Source organism: Spea bombifrons, chromosome 12, assembly GCF_027358695.1.
Source record: "Spea bombifrons isolate aSpeBom1 chromosome 12, aSpeBom1.2.pri, whole genome shotgun sequence".
Lineage (NCBI taxonomy): Eukaryota > Metazoa > Chordata > Amphibia > Anura > Pelobatidae > Spea > Spea bombifrons.
Genome location: NC_071098.1, coordinates 24054995 through 24074521, shown reverse-complemented (window position 1 = coordinate 24074521; position 19527 = coordinate 24054995). Strand labels below are relative to the sequence as shown.

The 19527-nt window shown below is 40.3% G+C and overlaps 1 protein-coding gene and 1 long non-coding RNA gene across 3 annotated transcripts; one reads left to right on the top strand and one right to left on the bottom strand.

The window, feature by feature from the left end:
• Positions 1–327: 327 nt before the first annotated feature.
• LOC128470340 (branched-chain-amino-acid aminotransferase, cytosolic-like) lies at positions 328–17664 on the bottom strand. Its single transcript, XM_053452217.1, has 11 exons — positions 17527–17664; positions 8932–9009; positions 7838–8038; positions 7453–7563; positions 7087–7206; positions 5618–5781; positions 5074–5216; positions 3614–3699; positions 2956–3096; positions 2259–2333; positions 328–965 (listed from the first exon to the last, which is right to left on the bottom strand). The coding sequence occupies exons 1-11, from the start codon at positions 17557–17559 to the stop codon at positions 927–929; spliced, it is 1191 nt and encodes a 396-aa protein (XP_053308192.1). The 5' UTR covers positions 17560–17664; the 3' UTR covers positions 328–926.
• On the top strand, positions 10383–19077 carry LOC128470341 (uncharacterized). Of its 2 annotated transcripts, none has more exons than XR_008346022.1 (3): positions 10383–10576; positions 13507–13560; positions 18951–19077. It is a non-coding gene; the product is annotated as an uncharacterized LOC128470341 (long non-coding RNA). The 2 variants fall into 2 exon arrangements; XR_008346021.1 differs by lacking the exon at positions 18951–19077 and adding an exon at positions 17325–17428.
• Positions 19078–19527: the final 450 nt, after the last annotated feature.

Here is a 19527-nt window from a genome sequence, read left to right as displayed (position 1 = left end):
AATACATTTTTGGAATGAGGTTTATTCTAACAAAAGGTATCAAAGTCACCAGTAGTAACTTACCATCAATTGGTAGGTTGGGTTATCGTCTTCAAATCTCAGTAAATAATGTTATGTTTGTTTAAAAGGAACCTTTTTACATTCACGTGTAAAATTTGGATACCTAGCCAAGAGAATTAAATAAAAAAAAAAAATAAAAAAAAAAAATCCAAAAATACCCCCTAGAAAACAACACATACAGAATGCCTGAGTTTGGCCCAAAGCTGGTCTTGTGTCGCACGACATTATAAATCCCCCACTTGCCACAAGAAAAAAAAAACATTTCTTTCTAAGCATTTCTCTCTATTTAAAGAACCCTGTTTCTTATGTATTTGTACGTGGGGCTTGTGCATATATTGTAAGAAGCGACGGCCACATGCTCCCCATTTTAAGAGGGGCTTGTGTGTTAGAATAGTGAAGCAATATACATTCTAAACAGCAGTGTGTGCCATTCATACACTGGAAAAAACTCTATATTGCAGTGAGGAAAAGCTCTGTTCCTGATAACATGCATGAATGATGATGCTGCTAATTCATCGGAGTGTATATATATCACATCAGCAAACAAAATTAAATATATATTTATGTTTAACAGCGGCTGTCAAATGTCTACACTGCATTTCCTAAAATCATAATCCCCTATTCCATTTCATATATTAAATAACAAAATATGTCACCTGTCTTACTCAAGCACCATAAAAAAAACTAATATTAAATCAAGGAAGGAAGGGTGGGTAGAGAACCGAAGATGTGGAGGTAGAAGCTGCTCCATCTTTCTTCCACTTGATCGCCCTTAGAAACACGTTTAAAACCCTTATAAATAAAATCCAAGAGATTTATGATTCTAATGCTTTGGAATGCAGGATCTAACAGACATCCATCTTATTTCAAACAAGGTATGCCCAGTCACTGTGAGTGCGTCCATACTGTGAAAAGAGAAAGCGAATACAGATTGTATGTGTGTGCAGATATAGGCATATGTTAAAAGCAACAACGTTGTGACAATTACTGTTTCTTTTAATTAAACCACCAGGTTTACTATTGTGAAGAACAAAATGATAACATTTAATAAAGCAGAAGTTTTAATAAATGGTCCTCGTGTTGACATTATAGGGGTTTATCTACTAAAGTATGAATTTTAGTTAGTTGAAACATCACATCTCACAACTGCTTTGCATAATCTCATAATACATGGTGAGAGAGAGTAGAAACATTAAACTTTCCTGGAAATAACCACAATAGTGAATGCTCCCATACGCTGGTCAGCACACACAGTTAAAGAATAATATTTATCTAAATATAGTCAGTTTGAACTGTTCTTTATAATGAAGCCAATCATTGCAATAAAAAAAAACACGTCTGTATTACTCGATCTGTTCACAAAAAACATGGGCCTATGTCGCCATCTATTGTTTATAATGAAAACTGCATCTAAAGTGAAATGCCTTTTTGGAAGTAACAGATTTTTAAAGGTTCAACCAATTTTCTTTCAACTTTCCATCAAATAATGAACCAGTTCCCTTTTGTTACATACATTAAACATATGACTTAAGCACTGTATTTTAGTCTGAGCACACAAACACCAGATGGGGGAGGCTGGATTTTAGAATATAAAGCCCTCATAAGCCCACCATTCCTCATGTGTACTTGATCCCCATATTTAAACTGTATAGGACTGAGGAATATTTTAGCAATAAATAAAGGCTAACAAATTTAATAATAATAATAATAACAATAACAACAACAACAGTTTCCTATTACAGATATTCACTTGATCTGGAAGCCCATCCATTTCAAGTTTGCTAAAGTTTTTCCTCCCATCCCCTGGGGTTCCTAGATATAGCTGGTGAAGCTGCATCCACCCATTTATATGACTAAACGTTCATGACATTGGCACCACCTAGTAAATTGGGGTTGAGCGCAGATATAATAATCTGTCCCAGCAATTAACCACAGAGATTGCAAAAGAAGTAACCAAAGTCTGCGCCATTGAATAAAACTGCATTCTCTGAAGGCAAAACAAAAATTCAAAGAATAAAGTCGCTACTTAAAAGTATAAAAATATGCAGGTAGGTCTGAAATTACTAAATAAAAAAACAAAAAAAAATAAAAGCTCAGCTTCACTAGAAAAGTGTTAATTCACCTATTTATAGGGCATCTTGTACTTGTTCTCCATATTAACCCATTGTACCAATGGCGTGGTGGCCAGTTTCACCTACCTGGATGTCATTCAGCGACTTCAGGAAACGCTTCGACATTTCAGGCCCGTTCTCCATGGTGGGTATGTCGTAATTCTGAAAGTGACAAAAAAAAATAATGGCTACTGCATAAAAACGCTAGCATTTCGTTTATTACATTGGCTAAAGAGATTTTACATTAACCCCCTTAATGACAAAGCCCGTACATGTACGGGCTCAAAATGCATTGTTTTCAATGGGTTTTAAGGCCCATTGTCCTTAAGGGGTTAATTCACAGATTTATTATGGATCAAAAATGTATATAATAAATAGAGTAAAAATATGTATGCCCTCCTGTATCCAGTGTACGTCATGCAAAAATATCTATAGCATGTAAAGAAAATACAAGGTGTCCTTGTGTAGGTTCCTTGACTTTATTGACTCCACGTTGCAGATGGCGGATGTGTAACATTTGTGATAAATTGGCATTTAAAGGGCCACTGCGGACACGTAGCGGTAAAGAAGGGACAACAGCGAGAATATTTTCTTTCATTGCTATTTGTATTGTTTCATTGTTCTAACATTATTGAGACTTACATGAATTCAGAACTATGCTGACTTATTCCAGATCGATGCAGGGTTCTCTTTATAACGGATAGGGTCCCGGGTAAACCCCTCAAACTCCCAAAGGCCCTCTAAACACCAGCGGTTCCATCTTTCTAAAGGATTGGACACTCACCTGGCCCTCATAAAGTATCCTGCTGACTGGAGAAACAACGCAAGCTGTTCCCGATCCAAATATTTCTTTCACTCGGTCCTCTTGAAGCCCTTTGATGAGATCGCCCATGGTTACAGTGCGCTCAGAAACTTTAAATTCACCCTGGGGGGGGGGGGAGTACAAATACGTTATGCCACAAACACAGTACATACTTAAAGACATGTTTTTAGGAGTGGAGGAGATCAAAAATCAGTTTTTACTTAAATATTCCCCTCAAATTACTAATCCGTTCCTCATACTATTATTGATAACTGACCATTAGATGATTCCATCCACCAGACCAATTAGAGCCGCCAATGTCTGTATCTACACTCTGTTGCTGTATCCAGTCTGTTGCTAGGCCTTAAAGGCCATACCGAATATGTTCTGGGTACACCATCATCAACCCCCGGCTAAATTGCTTAACAATAGTTGGAACGGATTGGATGAAATCAAGACTTTTGCCTGTATTTGAAGAGAGTCAGACAAGTCTGACACGGAGCTAATGGCCAGAGCCAACCCGGAGCCAGTAGGAAGCTCTACCTCCCGGTCAGACAGACCTCATTGAATTATCCTTGAAGACAAATGGCCTCTGTGTATGGAAAGAGATCGTAAACGGGTTTCCCGTCTGTACACTCACCCACTGCCTCGCCAGATCCAGCAAACTTTGTCTCGTCACTCCAGGCAGAATTAAACCATTAAGCGGAGGAGTCAGTAGCTCTTCCTCTATACAGTGACAAAAAAACATTAATTAACCAATTAATTTATAATAACTCCACCCTTATTTGGGTAAATTAAAAAGAAATCACACACACAAGCTGATTATCCACAATAATGATATTTTTGGATTTGCGTTTCTATAATTGTTACAGTGATGCTGTGACGATCTCATGACAAAGGAGAGGAACCAGGGTGACAGCACCATCCCCGGCTGTCATTGCTATCTTGCTTGCAATGGCTACAAGATGGGTTCTCAGGGTTAATATGCTCCTCCAGAGAAAGAGAGTCTCCCAAAGAACCACCAGTCTCGACACACCAGTCAGGATACAAGAGAACACACTGTACTGGGACTGAGTTTATATACTGTAGTCACTTTACCAGGTGAGGGGAAAATGACAAACAAACACAATTTCTTAGGATTACACCAGACTAATCTCATCACACATACAACGATGGCGGATACACAACAGAGGTAAAGGGATTTGGGAAGCGAATCTTAAACATAGACTATGACAGTGAGTGAATCTGAAGCAAAGGGGGGGGGGATGTACCAAATATTACAATTTAACCCCTGCAAACTCATATAAATTTGACAATGCCAATAATTTTCCTAATGTTGGGATCCAGCATCCGGTACAGGGGGTGAAAAGGAAAACATATACAAATCAAGGAGATCCTCCACATTTGGTGAGGCTGCCCAATTACTAAAACTTCTTGGAACTAAGTTATCATTGGATACGTTTGAAACCAGAGTTCACTAATGTGAAAGGCTTTTAATGTCAAATGACTGATATGGATCCCTTTTTCAGATTTAAATTTGGTTTGCTGAACGGGAGACAACCGTAAGACTGAAGAGAATGAAGATCTAAGCTCTTACTTTGTTGTACAATGAGACCATTTTGTCTTAGATTTCCCAATAATAGTTTGGCACAGGTTAGTTTGGGTCTGTCTGGACTTCTTCATAGAACAGTATTGGTTCTATGTGGCTCTCATCGGTCACCGTTGGTTCGCTTCACTATAGACTTATTTTTATTTTCCGTACCTTTTCTTTATACGTTTGTGTTATATTACTGCATTTTGGTTTTTTTTCTAGCATGGGCCCACTTGGATTGGAACATTGCGTTATCCTATTTATGTATTATTTCTACAAATTGTATAGTGTAACATCCTTCCATTTGTTGTTTTTTTCTAACTTTTTTTTAATTAAGGCAGTCTAGCAAAATTGGCATTTTGCCACCTCATGTTATATAACCTCTTATTAACAGCATGTGTTGGCGTAAGTGCCCCGAAGGGTATCAATCTGCACTGTAAATACCCCAACGGCACCAATGACTCTGACAGTGACTACCTCCGATAAAGCTCTTTCCATCTGAAACTTACCGCCCTGCTCATTGACCCAATACATGAAGAAGTTCATTGTGCCAGCTTCAGTCACCTGACGGTTATCACCATAAAGCCACAGCACCTGCTGACATCCCTGCTGGGCAGCCTCGTGTTGGACATTTATTGTAGGACCATAGTTTCTGTTTATAACAACAACAACGATAGCAGCACAGTATTAAACGCTGGCGGAGAACACAGGATCTAGAACCCAAACCCAACCACGCTAAACATGAACGTCGTGTCCCAGAGGAAGGATAACCAGGAGATAATGCTCCGGCTGTTGTGTCTACCCAGCTATGGACAGACTCCTTTTCTTTTAGTATGTTAACGGAGCATGATGGGAGCGCAACAGCTGCAGTCATACCTGCAATGTATCCCTGTCTTAGACGACCAATATATATCTCAGGGTCAAAACTAAAAATCAGACATTGCTCTTGATAAATATGTATAAAGAGTGAACAAAATGTTCTTACTGATCACCAGAATCACCTTTTATGCACCAGGACAGTGTAAATGATTTTATTTCCCATTCATCGCTTACCCTCCCAGCTTGTAGTTTCCTACTCCGCCAACCCAGGCTCGTACGTATTTTGGGTCAGCCAAAAGCGAAACTGGATTGAAGCCGCCTGTGGGAAAATATGGCCCCACTGGTCCAATGATGATGAACAGCATGGCGTGATTTGACTTTGTGACTCCCAGGGAAGGCTATGAGAAGAGAGAGAGGTTTAAATTACACACAAATAATATTGTATGGTACACATTAACCCAGAATTGTACCTGAAATGGATTTTAAAGCCATAACCCAGTACAGCTATACTGGACTATATATATATATACACACTATATAACTAGTTGGAGGATCTACCCACCAAGGCCCAGCAGCCGCCAACATGTACCCGTGAGCACATCCTATCTTCTTATGCACATGCCGACACATGGACAATACAAGCCAATGACCCCAAAATGGATTTGTAATTTTACAACGGTAATTGTACTCCATTAACTACATATTTGGAATCATGCAAGAATGTTGGAGTCTATCTTTCATAGTTCATTGGCCATACAAGTACCCTATAAAGATTGAGAAGAGTGACACTAGATGCATAACATTGTTCTGAATGCCATAATAACACATCGCCACTAACCTATCCAACTGTTGTGCTCCTCAATGCTAAGCCTTCCGCTGGCATTCGAATGATAAAAAAATGTATCTTTAGACACATTAAACATACTGTAGCAGAAACGATAAAAGAACTTCAGCCGGTTTATGCTGCAGCTGATGCCCTGAAAGCTAAAGGTTTAATTATTCCTAAGATGACAAACCGACCCAGGGGAGGAGGACCAGCTAAACTAGTGAAAGAAATCACCCTACAGGACAATATATTTAATTAAGTGATCAAGTGAAATAAGGCAAGTATGATTCTGATTTATTAAATAGCACATCCCATAACAGTTTGGACTTCCCGAAACAAAAGGCGCAGAGGGACTTGGTTGAATGAGCTTACAATCTAGATGTTTAAAATATCACTTAGTAGGAAGTGTTCACTGAAATCTACCTGGTCTGATACACTTACTGGGAATGCCCTGCCTGCATATCTCTCATATCGATGTATAGGGACCCCGATGCAGCCACAAAAAACAGAGGGAGATCTCACTACTGGGTGATCAAGCTCGCCGGTGCACTACCGGTCAATAAACTAGAGACAAGGAAGATCTCCGATCTCCCTGGCCGGCCCATTTGCAGCGTGAAGGACTGTGCCTAGCTACCTTCCATCCTTAACATCATCTGAATAGAATATCACAATCTGTGCAGTTACAAAAAAATAATGCATGACAAGAATTGAGCACAAAAATAATCTCACACGAGAACGAGACTCTTGAACTGCGGGGTCTTAAATTCAACCCTTGGAGGACCTTGATATGAGTGGAGGTCATGCTTAAAGCTCTGTGTTTACAACAAATGCTATTTTATATTAAGAAAAGACCCTAACCCTGAAGGACTTCACTTACCTCTGTTCCAATAAAAGTAGGGCGAATGTACAGACTAGCGGTATTAGAATGGGGAACCCAATCTTGATCGATTTCAATAAGCTTTCTCAGGCACTCCAGGAGCTCATCCTTGTCAAACGACTGTCAATTCAGAAAAATAAGAAGTAATTAACAATTGTGGGGGGAAAAAAACACTAGTAGTTACAGATCCCTGCTACCATTGAATGGTTACAGATAAAAACATGGTAAGAAAAGTTGGATCTGCACATGATGATATACTACTGAGGTCAGGGAGATCAAAACGGTCTTAGCTGGTTAGTTCTAGACCTCTCGGTTGGGCTTGTAATGGTTAGAGAAAAATGTATACATAGTTAGTATGATATTTACAGGCAATGCGGCTCTCAGAGCTGTTCTGTGCATCCTCTCCAAGTTTAAGTTGGGCCGGAAAAGACGAACACGATTATCGTCTCCTCTGAAAGCTTTCATGCCTTCGAAGAGCTGCAACAAAGAAGCAAAGATATATTAGATGCAGAGTTATGCAGAAGCTGGATGTGCGAGGATACGTGTATTAAAAAAAAACTGAGTATTTAAGATATTTAAATGATGACACTGCTGGTAAGTTCCAGTTTTTAATTAAACAGTATCAATCAAGATGTCTGAATCCATTTTTTCATTAATAAAGTGTAACGTTACAAGACAATATGGTGGCCGACAGATACGTTGAGCGCCGACCGCTTTGTTCCAGATACACAGCTGTCCCCAACGCGCTCACCTCCACCGAGTAGTGTAAAGCCGAGCTGGCTGGGTGAAGCGAAAGATTCTGGAAAGGTTTGATGTGAGGTTTCCCCCATCCCTTCTCATTGGTCCATTCTACGGTCAGCATGTGGTCAGTAAAGGTTTTCCCAAATATTAAGTTCTTAACGTCTGGTTTCTGTTTGGGATGCTTGTTCAGCTCGATTTGCAAGTCTGACGCCTGCAAGATAAAAGATGGGAGGAAAAATAAAAATAAATGAAAAGATAGAAAAGGGAGAATTAGCGAAAAGGGGACGATGAGAAAAGGGAGAGATAGAACATGGGTTCAAGGTGAGATATATATATATATATATATATATATATATATATATATATATATATATATATATATATATATATATATATATATTATATATATAATATAATATATAGATTTAGATTAAACAGGATGGGTGCCCTTTTTTAGATATGAGAAAAGAAGGGTTAAACATAATAGTTGTGTGATTATATGCCGGCGTGCGTGTTATTTTTTTCTGGAAGGTGAAAACTATACAGTACTACACCGGGGGTCGGCACTAACATGCAGTTTGGGCACTTTGAAGACTGCAACTGGGTTTCGTGCATAAAAACGGGCACTCAGGCCCAAAAACGTTCACCATCACCGAGAACGCTTGTCATGTGACACAAAAGAAGGCCACGTGGAACTTTTTTTTGCTTTAGAAATGGAAAAAGCTTCATAAACAGGAAAAAAGTCAATGGCAGATTTGCTAAGGTTTATTTGCACTAGGATGTGCTATTAATGTCTGGAACAGCACCTTTATCATAAACAGTCACAAATACCCAAAACGTGCAGCGAGATAGATTCTTTACTTAAAAATTAAAAAAATTCTACGTTGAAAATTGCATACGATGGATGATTCGATCTACGGCTATCTGTCTATGTTTTCCCAATCCCTCAAGGCAACTATACTGAAGATCCGTCAAGCAGCTAAATCACAAACCCTATCCGAGCAGTGAGAACAACTCAGATAAGACAAACTTCACACTATACACATGGTGCTCCATACACTGCATTTACAATGGGGACTTGGGGTTGGAAATATGAGTTCCTACCTTAAAGGCGGTGCTGGCGGCTCTCCAGGTGACATACGACCAATTACGATGAGTAGAAATGATTTGTCTGCCCAAAACCTGGAGAAGACACAGAAAAGATATGCAAACATTCATCAAACGAGAAATATAGACGGCATAAATTGGGATACAAAGAGGGTTCATTTCAACTTTAATGTTAAGTACTTCATTGAAATAATAAAAATCTACATCATGGAGATCTATTCAATGTAAATAATGCAAAGTAATAAAGTCCAAGGACGTTCCCCCGAGCCCAGAGTAACAAAGTAATAAACATGAACCGGCTCGTATACATATTCGATACAAATGTATCTGCAGTATCCATACAAACCATACAAGGGTTCTCCCACTAAAATCACAATGACAATGTCACACCAAAACGATGGGATCCGCAACATTGTATGTCCTTCAAATCAGTTGTAATGACATATAGCAGCCAACTCATAGAGAATGTGTGCGGAGCTCCTCGGCATTATACACGCTGACTTACGTGAGTGTTGGTTATTTAGAACCATCAACGATATGTATAACCATAAAGTAATTCAGGTATCAGCAACCTTTTGTACAGAACCAGTACCAAGTCCCATGGCTTTTGGCCAAACATCGTAGGAAATCCTCAACGTGCCAAAGTTGTCCCTTACTTTATGGGAGATTATTAAACATATTGTCATCACAAAATACATTTATGTCTGGCTTTTGATAGCAAATTCAATGAGAAGGATAGATTTGGGGAGGCTATTCTGCTGGCAACATGCGCATGTTTTCAGTTTAGCTTTGAGATATCAAAAGGTCCACATAGAGCTCTCCATCTGACTTCGTCCATCAATGTTGGTCACCCTGGGGTAAGGAAATAATTTTGGAGATGTGTATGGAGAGATTTTTACGATGTAAACACCTTGACAACCGATTGAATTCTCCTGCCGATAGGCCCACTGTCACCAATGTGCCCCAGAATGTGTCTATAACCCCCTATTGAGCAACAAGTAGGTCTCTAGTTTATGAATAGTGGTTTCTTTCCACACAATCAACACTTAGAACTCATTTTGAACTCAAAACCTATGACCTTCTCGGTTGTATCGGATTAGAAAAGCTGTTGAGCAGACATGGACATGACTCCTGCCTGACCAACAAATGCTAACCCCCCCCCAAAAAAAAATGTAGAGTAGTTTAAGCTGTTTTTCCACAAAGGGATTAGCAGCCGTGCTATTAAACTTTGTTAATTATCATTCCGGCAACAGCGCAAGGTAATGTGCGACTGGCAGACAGGGTACAAAGCAAGGGGTCTCATTAGCATTTCTGCCGACCTCAGCAGAAATAGTGCCGTGAGAAGCTGTCCCTGCCATACGAGCTCCTCCTACCCGGTGGGATGTCATGGGACGGTCCCCCCTTTTAGCCAATCAGCCGGCAGCACGAGCTGACACTTTATACTGGACTCTGGACCCTAAAGAGATAGCACATGTGTGCTCAGTGCTTAGAGAGGGGGGTATCATCTGTAGCAAACAGGACCGGACTACATTAACATCGGGAGTACGGCGACGAGAAGAATGGCACCGAATTGGGGATATTTATTTACTGGTCACTTAGAAGAATTTTTAGAACTGAAGACAGTTTATAGAAGACAACAATGGTGAGTAGTTTGCGATAAAAAAAATAATAAAAAAAAATTATTCACAAACCCTACTAGACTAAAATTGGATATAAAAGGCAAAAAAATTCTAAGCATGAATACATATATATTCTATTTTTAAGTTGGTAATAAAGCCCAAAAAAAGGAAAATGAAAGGGCTGCCCAATGGCAGCGCTCCATATGCTGTTGGGACTTTGAAGACCAACAGCTGGTGGAAGGGTACGGTTGGATGCACTACAATTCCTATGATCCGGAAGCTGCCCGGGAATAAAGGGACTAAACGTCTACCTAATTTCGAAGGAATGCTGTGAATAACATATATGGAGTGTATAAATATTCAAACCGGAGGGTAAGACTGTAACTCAAAGTATAAGATTATATTAATTATAGAGGGATGGTTGATCAGCAGTGCCAAAGGGAGGGGGGGGGGCACTTCAGATCCCCAGCTGAGGATTAGGTCGGGTCAGTAAGAATATGCAAAGTATGCAACGTGCTGCTTGCGGAGGCGTCAAGTTCTGCGCTTGCAGACGCAAGCAAAATTCTTCATCAAGCAGTATGAAAAGTGTATTGTAAAGAAATAATGCCTGTTGCGGGTTATTCCCTCACTGTGATAGCCTCTACCAACTCTGCTGGGAAGCTGTTCCACTTATCTACCAGCCCCTTGTTAAAGTAAAACTTCATTACATCTTACAAGAACTTGGAGAACGCGAGTGATGATCCTGCTGCCTCTGGCATGCGCATCAAACACTGTCAAGGGGTATGAATATGCAATAACCATAAATTATGCAGCTAATGATTTTTATGTATCGGTTTAAAGGTATACGCTTGTACAGCAACAACAAATCCGCTTCAGATAAAGAAAGAAACTTTTATTGAAAAAGAAAGGTATAAACATGCAGAATAGCAAGAGAAATACCCAAAATGAATGACAATAATAAGCTGCAGGATCAAAGTAGAAAAGAGTCTTTGGAGATAATCACATTTATAGAAAAATATTAAAAATTGAAACTATAGCAAGAGGTTATGAACTAAAAGGTGTCCTGGTGGCCTTTTGCAAGTGGTTACTATACCCCCCAGAACATAACGTTACGTTTTGGGGTTAAATACATTTCCTCTCACTTTCTGTATGTTTATTAAATGTTTGGAGAATTATTTTCCCAATTTCAGTGCATTTCATATTAATTACATGATGAGAACGTAACTCCCAGGCATTAGATGCAGCGTAATGGATTGCAGTGCTGTCAGCCAATGTTTCCATATCAGGTAGAGTTACTATTTTATGAGCCCCATATCAGTTGTTTGAAACATGGAAATGTAAACCTTGCTCTTTGTCACCCTATCATCTCCTGCCTGCTTTACAACTCTCATCACCCTCAGCAGGATTATACTAGTGATAATAACCATAATAATACTATTAATAATTAGTTATGTGTCTGTTCTCTTTTTCGCTCTCATTTTCTTTCTTTCTTTTGTTCTCTCCCCCCTTTTCATTCTACTCTCTATTTATTTTATTCTTCCTCCCCCTGATACACAAATCTATCCAGCAAACCCCATAAAGACAGATTATGTGTAAATTGGAGTAAAAGCTATAAAGAATATATTTTATTTACTTTCTAAACACATCAATACAAACATTATGAGCAAATATTATTATTATTATGAGATAATAGCAACATCAGGACTAGAAAGAGGGATGGGAGCATCTGGGGCCAAGAGAGGGACTGTCTCTCCTTAAAGCCACTTGGCTGGGCTTGCCCCGTCGTAGAAGTTGCCAGCCATTGGTAATATGGTTGAGTATATTTGATATTACAGCACTGGGTTATGGAGATTATTGTTTTGGGGGAGATGCGACTACCACAATGTTTACTGTCCGGCTCTTCACGTGTGCCTACTTCTGACGGACTTCAGGCACGTAGCATCGTCTCCTACCAGTCAGTGCTGGTTACCTTCTATCGTACAAGCTGCTTCCCCCAAACCCCCCAGGACATTGCCAAGATTACCGGCTTCCTCAAAAGTGCTTAATGTTTTATTTTAAGCTTAGTAGTTAATAAAATAAGATACTCTCGCCCATCCGTTTCACCCCGTCACATATCCGTGGCTACTACTGACACAATTTGGCAACCAGATTTCTCCTTGAAACTTGCATGTCAGATCATTTTATTTACCGACACTCATCATCAGGTGGTCGCTGGTCCTAAAGTGCCAGGCCACCTCATGATCTCAGTCTGGAGCTGTATACAGGACGGCGTCTATTGATGCCTCAGCATATATTACGCATTTATTACGTTATAAGCAAGTTTTCTTTCGTCCATTCATATTTGGATGGCCACCTGCGGCTATAATCCATTGGAGAATGCCATACCAGGCAGGTCTTGTTTATAAAAGTAATCATGGCGCAACGATTAGGGTAACGAGAAATCCTACGGCGTTCAAAATATAATAAGCGGACCTAACGCATTAAGCATTCTGGTTTAATTAAAGCATTTTTGGCCAATGACTTGCCTTGTCTGGAGGTAGGTGTTCGGCTGCACGGGAAATGGTTGGGGGTTAAAGGATGGGGCAAATACATATGGGGGGGTTGAGCAGATCCCCCCCACACACACACATGCGCATTTCCAAAAAGCGCACCATTTAAAAGGGACCACGCAGCTACGATATGCATTAAACGTCCCCTGAATGCAGCGAAACAGGTACAACTGGAGCCGCACGAACACTTTGGCATTAAGAATAGACGGGCGACGCTTTTTCATCACGTGACATGCTTGCAAACAACATACAATGCCTGCTAGGTCAAAAAAAAACACGGCTAGCCAACTGGTAACTTTCCAGCAATGCCAATGAAACTGTTTGGAAATGGTTAAGTAACTAAAGGAAGGTTTATCTCTGTGTTTAAACATTTCAATTAACATGATGTCATTTTGTCATTTTAGAATATGTTCATCTGTGGACACATCGCACATAGAAGAAAATCAGGAGATGAAACGGTGAGTACCGAGAAGAAAAGATGTCCTAATGTTACACATTCTCATTCCGTCAAAATACATAATTATTACAGACATTGGTAGTTTATATGCACTTGAATATAATATAATATAATATAATATATATATATATATTACACACACTATATGGACACCTGACTGTTACACAAACAGGGAGTTTGATGACATCACATTCTAAATACATAGTTGATCCCCCCTTTGCAGCTATAACAGCTTCCACTCTTCTGGGAAGACTTTCCACAAGATTTGGGGGGTTTCTGTGGGAATTTTTGCCCATTCATCCAGTAGAGCGTTTGTGAGGTCAGGCACTGATGTTGGACAAGAAGCTCCGGCTCACAATCTCCGTTCCAGCCGACATATTGGAGAATGCTATGCTTCCAGCTTTGTGGGAACAGTTTGGGGAAGGCCCTTTTCTATTTCAGTATGATTGTGGCCCCAGTGCACAAAGCAAGCTCCATAAAGACATGGCTGGATGAGTTTGGGGTGGAAGAACTTGACCGGCCACACAGAGCCCTGACCTCAACCCCATCGAACACCTTTGGGATGAACTGGAACGGAGATTGCGAGCTGGACCTTCTCGTCCAACATCAGTGCCTGACCTCACAAACTCTCTACTGGATGAATGGGCAAAAATTCCCCCCTGTACTGCAATAGGGGGAACAACTTCATATTAATGTCTATGTATTTAGAATGTGATGTCATCAAAGTCCCTGTTGGTGTAACGGTCAGGTGTCTCAATACTTCTGTCCATGTAGTATTTATGTTTAGAAGCCGAGGTTCATTCGCAAAAGCAGGATTTGGCGATAGAGTTTTAACTCCCTAAATTCAATATGCATTAGAAGTGTGCCAGAGGGCCAGTCCGGCCCCGACAGGGGGTCTCCACTGTAAATCATTACTGAGAAGTAGGATTCATTGCTTTCATGTAGAGTATTATTAATATATATTCTCCAGAAATAAGAATACGCCCCCTCGCAAAAAAAAAATATATGCAGAATTGATATAAACCCGATCCATCACAAATAAGAATAAAAGGAATTTATTTACTTTATGCATTTGGAGGGATTTTATGACTCTAGAGTCAGAGAGGTTCACAGCAGATCAGAAGCATGCGCTCTATAAGCAAGGATAATAATCTAAACATGTTTTATCTGGAAAACTTCTATATACTGAATGTATACAAAATGTAACCTTCCAGCTATTGGTGAACTACAGTTTCCAGGACTAGATCATTAATAGATCTGTAATTCATCAACCGATAAGAACCATTTTTCCTGATTTAAAGACTCAAACCTTAAACCTTAAAATATTTAAGGTATCCTACATTCAGGATACCTTAAATACACATCTACCACTTCTGCTGGAAGGCTGTTCCACTTACTTACTACCTCCCAGCAAAACGGAGAGTCCCAGGTTCCCCACTTTTATTGTCTTGAATTTTTGCATTGGGAGTTAATCAGGGATGTCCAACCAAAGGCGTTGAGGGCCGTGTTGAGGGCCGTGTTAAACATACAGCTCAGGTGAACCACTTCAAACTCTACCCGGCAAACAAACCCTGTGACGTTATTTACGGGAGCGCATAATATAATAACCCCGTCACGTGAAATTCTGTGCTTCTAATAAACAATAAGGTGACCTTGAACACGTTGCACTTACCGCAGCCTTTATGCCGACGTTCGGTGATGGGTTATATGATCCTTCGTTCCTGGCCTTACCCTATATCTAGCTTGGCCTTATGCCCATCCCATACTTTCTTAAACTACTTCACTGGATTAACCCTCACTACCTCTGCTGGAAGGCTATTCCTTGCATCCACTACCCTTTCCGTAGAGGTTATATTATTTTACAATATTTCCTGATGTTACCTTTAAACCTTTGCCCTTCTAGCTTATGACTATGTCCTCTTGTTGTGGTAGTATTTCTCCTTTTAAATAAACTCTCTTCCTTTACCTTGTTGATTCCCTTTAAGTATTTAAATGTTTCTATCATATCCCCCCTGTCCTGTCTTTTTTCCAGGCTATATAGGTTAAGATCCTTTAACCTGTCCTGGTAAGGTTTATCTTGTAACCCCTAAACCATTTTAGTAGCCCTTCTCTGCACTTCTCCAACATTTCTATATCCTTCTGGAGATACGGTCTCCAGTACTGTACACAATACTCCAAGTGAGGTCTCACCAGTGATCTGTACAACGGCATGAGCTCTTCCCTCTATCTACTAATACCTCTCGCTATACAACCAAGCATTCTGCTAGCATTACCTGCTGCTCTACTGCATTGTCTACCTACCTTTAAATCCTCAGAAATAATTACCCCTAAATCCCTTTCCTCACACATTGAGGTTAGGGCAGTATCAGATATTCTATACTCTGCCCTTGGGTTCTTATGCTCCAAGTGCGTTATCTGACACTTATGCACGTTAAACTTCAGTTCCCACAGCTCTGACCATTTTTCCACTTTACCCAAATCATTTGCCATTTGGCTTCTCCCTCCACGAACATCAACCCTGCAATGTCGCTAATAGAAATATTAAAGAGAATGGGTCCAAGTACAGATCCCTGACGTACCCCACTGGGAACAAGACCTCGCTCCCAATATACTCCATTCACTACAACCCTCTGAAGTCTCTCTCTCATTGGGATTTAAGATGTTGGTATGGTTGAAGCATTAACTTCTATGGATAAACTGTACCTACTCAATAAATAATGTTTAATTATTATTTTACTATTACATGCCATTATTTCCCAATCAGAAAGAAATAAATCAACTTCAGAAAACAGATGACTAGAATTTGGCCGCTGGCTACTCAAGAAGATGACAGCATCAGAATGCAAACGCCTGGCAGTAATAGAGGCGATCTATACAGAACCATGGAAAAAAATATAAATTGCAGTATGAAAAAACCCTAAATATTTTACTTAATTTTATTTTAATATATAATAAATATATAATATTAAAGCCTATGAGAAAAAAATATTGCGAGTACAAAAAAAACCTAAATATTAATTGTAATTAATATATATATAATATTAAAGCCTACAAGAAAAACTATTGCAGTGAGCACGAAAAATAACCCTAAATATTTTATTTTAATATATAATATATATAATATTAAAGCCTACGAGAAAAGAAATACCTAAATATTTTATTTAATTTGAATATAAAATAAATATATATAATATTAAACAAGAAAAAATATTGCTCATCTTAGGTTGACTCAAAGAAGCAGGGATCTGATCTGTCAGTTCGGGGCATGCGAGAAAATATACCAAATATTTAGATTTAATATGTGAATAATTAATACAGTTTAAAACCCCAAGGACAGATTGTAAGCTTGCGGGCCGAGCCCTCTTTACCTAATGCATCGGTTCGTCTTATTCTGTTAGTACTGGTCTTCACAAACCCCTTGAATATTTGCATTGAAAGAAGCGCTGCGTATTTGTTGGCGCTATATAAATAAACAACAATAATAACAATAATACAGATCAATGTGATTGTAAGCTCCTGTGTTCAGGGCTGTTGTTATATTCCACTTGTCATGTCCTGTCTCGCCATTGTACAACGCTATGGAATACGATGGTGCTATATAAAACAATAATAATGAGCAGGGCACCTCTGTCTGATGAAGTATTTGTGGCCTATAATAATAATAATAATAATAACTACAGTATTAAGGCTATAGGGAAGGCTGATGCACTCATTCTATACCATTAAGGTCATATGGATTATAATGCAATGTTCTTATCTTTAAAGGTCATTCACATCGTTCCATAGATAACGCCAGACCCCACTACAGTCTCGGTCATAACCCACTGAATGATCTCCGTCTCGCTCAGATGCCCTCTTGGGGGTAAAATTTTCTATTCTAGGGGGGGGCCTCCAGCTCGATGGACCGGACCCTCCTACTTCAGCATCCCGGGCACCCCAACACCCCTTTCTACCCCCTAAGACTCACCTTCACCCCGGATAAAGCCGCTCCTGCTGCCATGGTTAACGTACACCCTCTCGGTGAGCCCCGGTCTGGCGCTAAACGTTCCGCCGATCTTATGGTTCCTACCCGCCTGAATGCTAGGAGAGACTGGTGAGAAAGCTGCAGGCGGGGCCTCGACATGTATGTATAAACTAGAGCGTGTGATGAACAGGATCATGCAACATGCCAGCCATTCACATGCATGCGCATGATTAACCACTCCTTATAGTTTCTTTTACCTTACTGTAACCCACGGCAAATAAATGGTTACCTATAATATATATATAAATACATATCACTCATAGAGGCAGATCACATACTACATATTATATTACATGTGTGTGTGTATATATATATAGATATATATATGCATATGTGTGTGATCTGATCTCATACTTTTCTTATGCATCCTCTATAAGTAATAACCCAGTCCTTCTAAATATTAACTCTTATGTTGCTGGAGGAATAAAGCTGATCTGTGCATTGCTATAAAAAATACTGGTTTGTAGAAAAACCTGCTGCTTTATTCCACACCCAGTATTATTTATTCTGTATTTAGGGCCTCCCTGTTGCTATGGTAATGTATAGCCATAGGTGGTCACTTGTTTAGGATTCCTCCTGCAATACAAAAGAAAACATTGATAGCTGTGCGCGCCAGACTGTAAGACTCGTCCAATCATGAGGGCGGATCGGTACCCACCTCTCTGCAGAGACCAATCACAGACAAGGGCGCCTATTCCACCTCCTAAACGCTTTTATATTTGGACCAATGAGATGGCTTTGAAGGGCCCCCGCCCCCCGTGCACGTGATCAGCTGATGGTGTAAACTAATACCAGGAGCCAGCGGGAAATGCAGTCAGCTGCTGGGTACTCGGGGTTAACATGAAATAGGGAGGGTTTCCCATTCAATGACACGGCAAGGAGAGCTGTGCCCGGCCAAGTGTAGGAACACACCCTTTGTGTACTGATCAGCTGAAAATGGAAGTTTACAGAACACTCTGCTTGTCATGTGTATTCTCAGCATACAGACCTTTAATTATATTTTAATATATACAATCAATATTATCTTTTATTTAAGATCTCACCCAGACCGGTCATCCGGTCCCCCAGGGCAAATGCTGGCCATTGCCCCCATAATGCTCACCCAGATGAGCATGCAGACAGCGGCCAGATATGCCCGATCACATACTACCTGAGCGAAAAACGTAGTGCGTGGCCGCACACCTCAACCCGTCGGCTGCACCTACATGATTGCCCCTGATTGCCCGTCCGGCTCTGTTACAGTACATGCATTACAAACAACTACAGACAGTCCGGCAAATTCTGTTAAACTACAAATCGGTTTCAAACTACAATTCCCATTATGCATTTTTTTTTTTAGTTGACTGCACATCATGCGAGTTCCGTAGCTGTCAGCAGCCAGACTGGTGGCAGAAAAGCGGCCCTGGAGCTTTAAGGCCAGCAGCCTCCTAATGATGTACACGTGGCCAAACACAATCCCCTTTACAGCTTGTGGCTGCGGATATCCATCCCACGGCTGCACATTCCAACACTGGACAAAAAAGTAAGTAGCACGCAGGGGCGGGCTGGGCAGGGGGGGCAATTGCCCCCCAGGCCGCCCAAAATCTAATCTAAACGGCCGCTGGGTGCTGATGCCGCCGGTCGGCGCTACTTTAATACGTTTTTTTAAAAATTTAATATGGCAAGCCGGATCGGCTATTAAATGAAAAAAAAAATAGTATTAAAGCAGCGCCGGCCGGCGGCATCAGCACCCAGCGGCCGTTTAGATTCGTTTTCCAACAATCTGAAGGCCGCCAAGTGATGGGAGCAGCGTGAGGGGTGAAAGCTCCGCCCCCTCGCACTCACCTTTCACCCCTCACGCTGCTCCCATCACTATGCGGCCATCAGATTGTTGGAAATCGAATCTAAATGGCCGCTGGGTGCTGATGCTGCCGGCCGGCACTACTTTAATACTTTATTTATTTT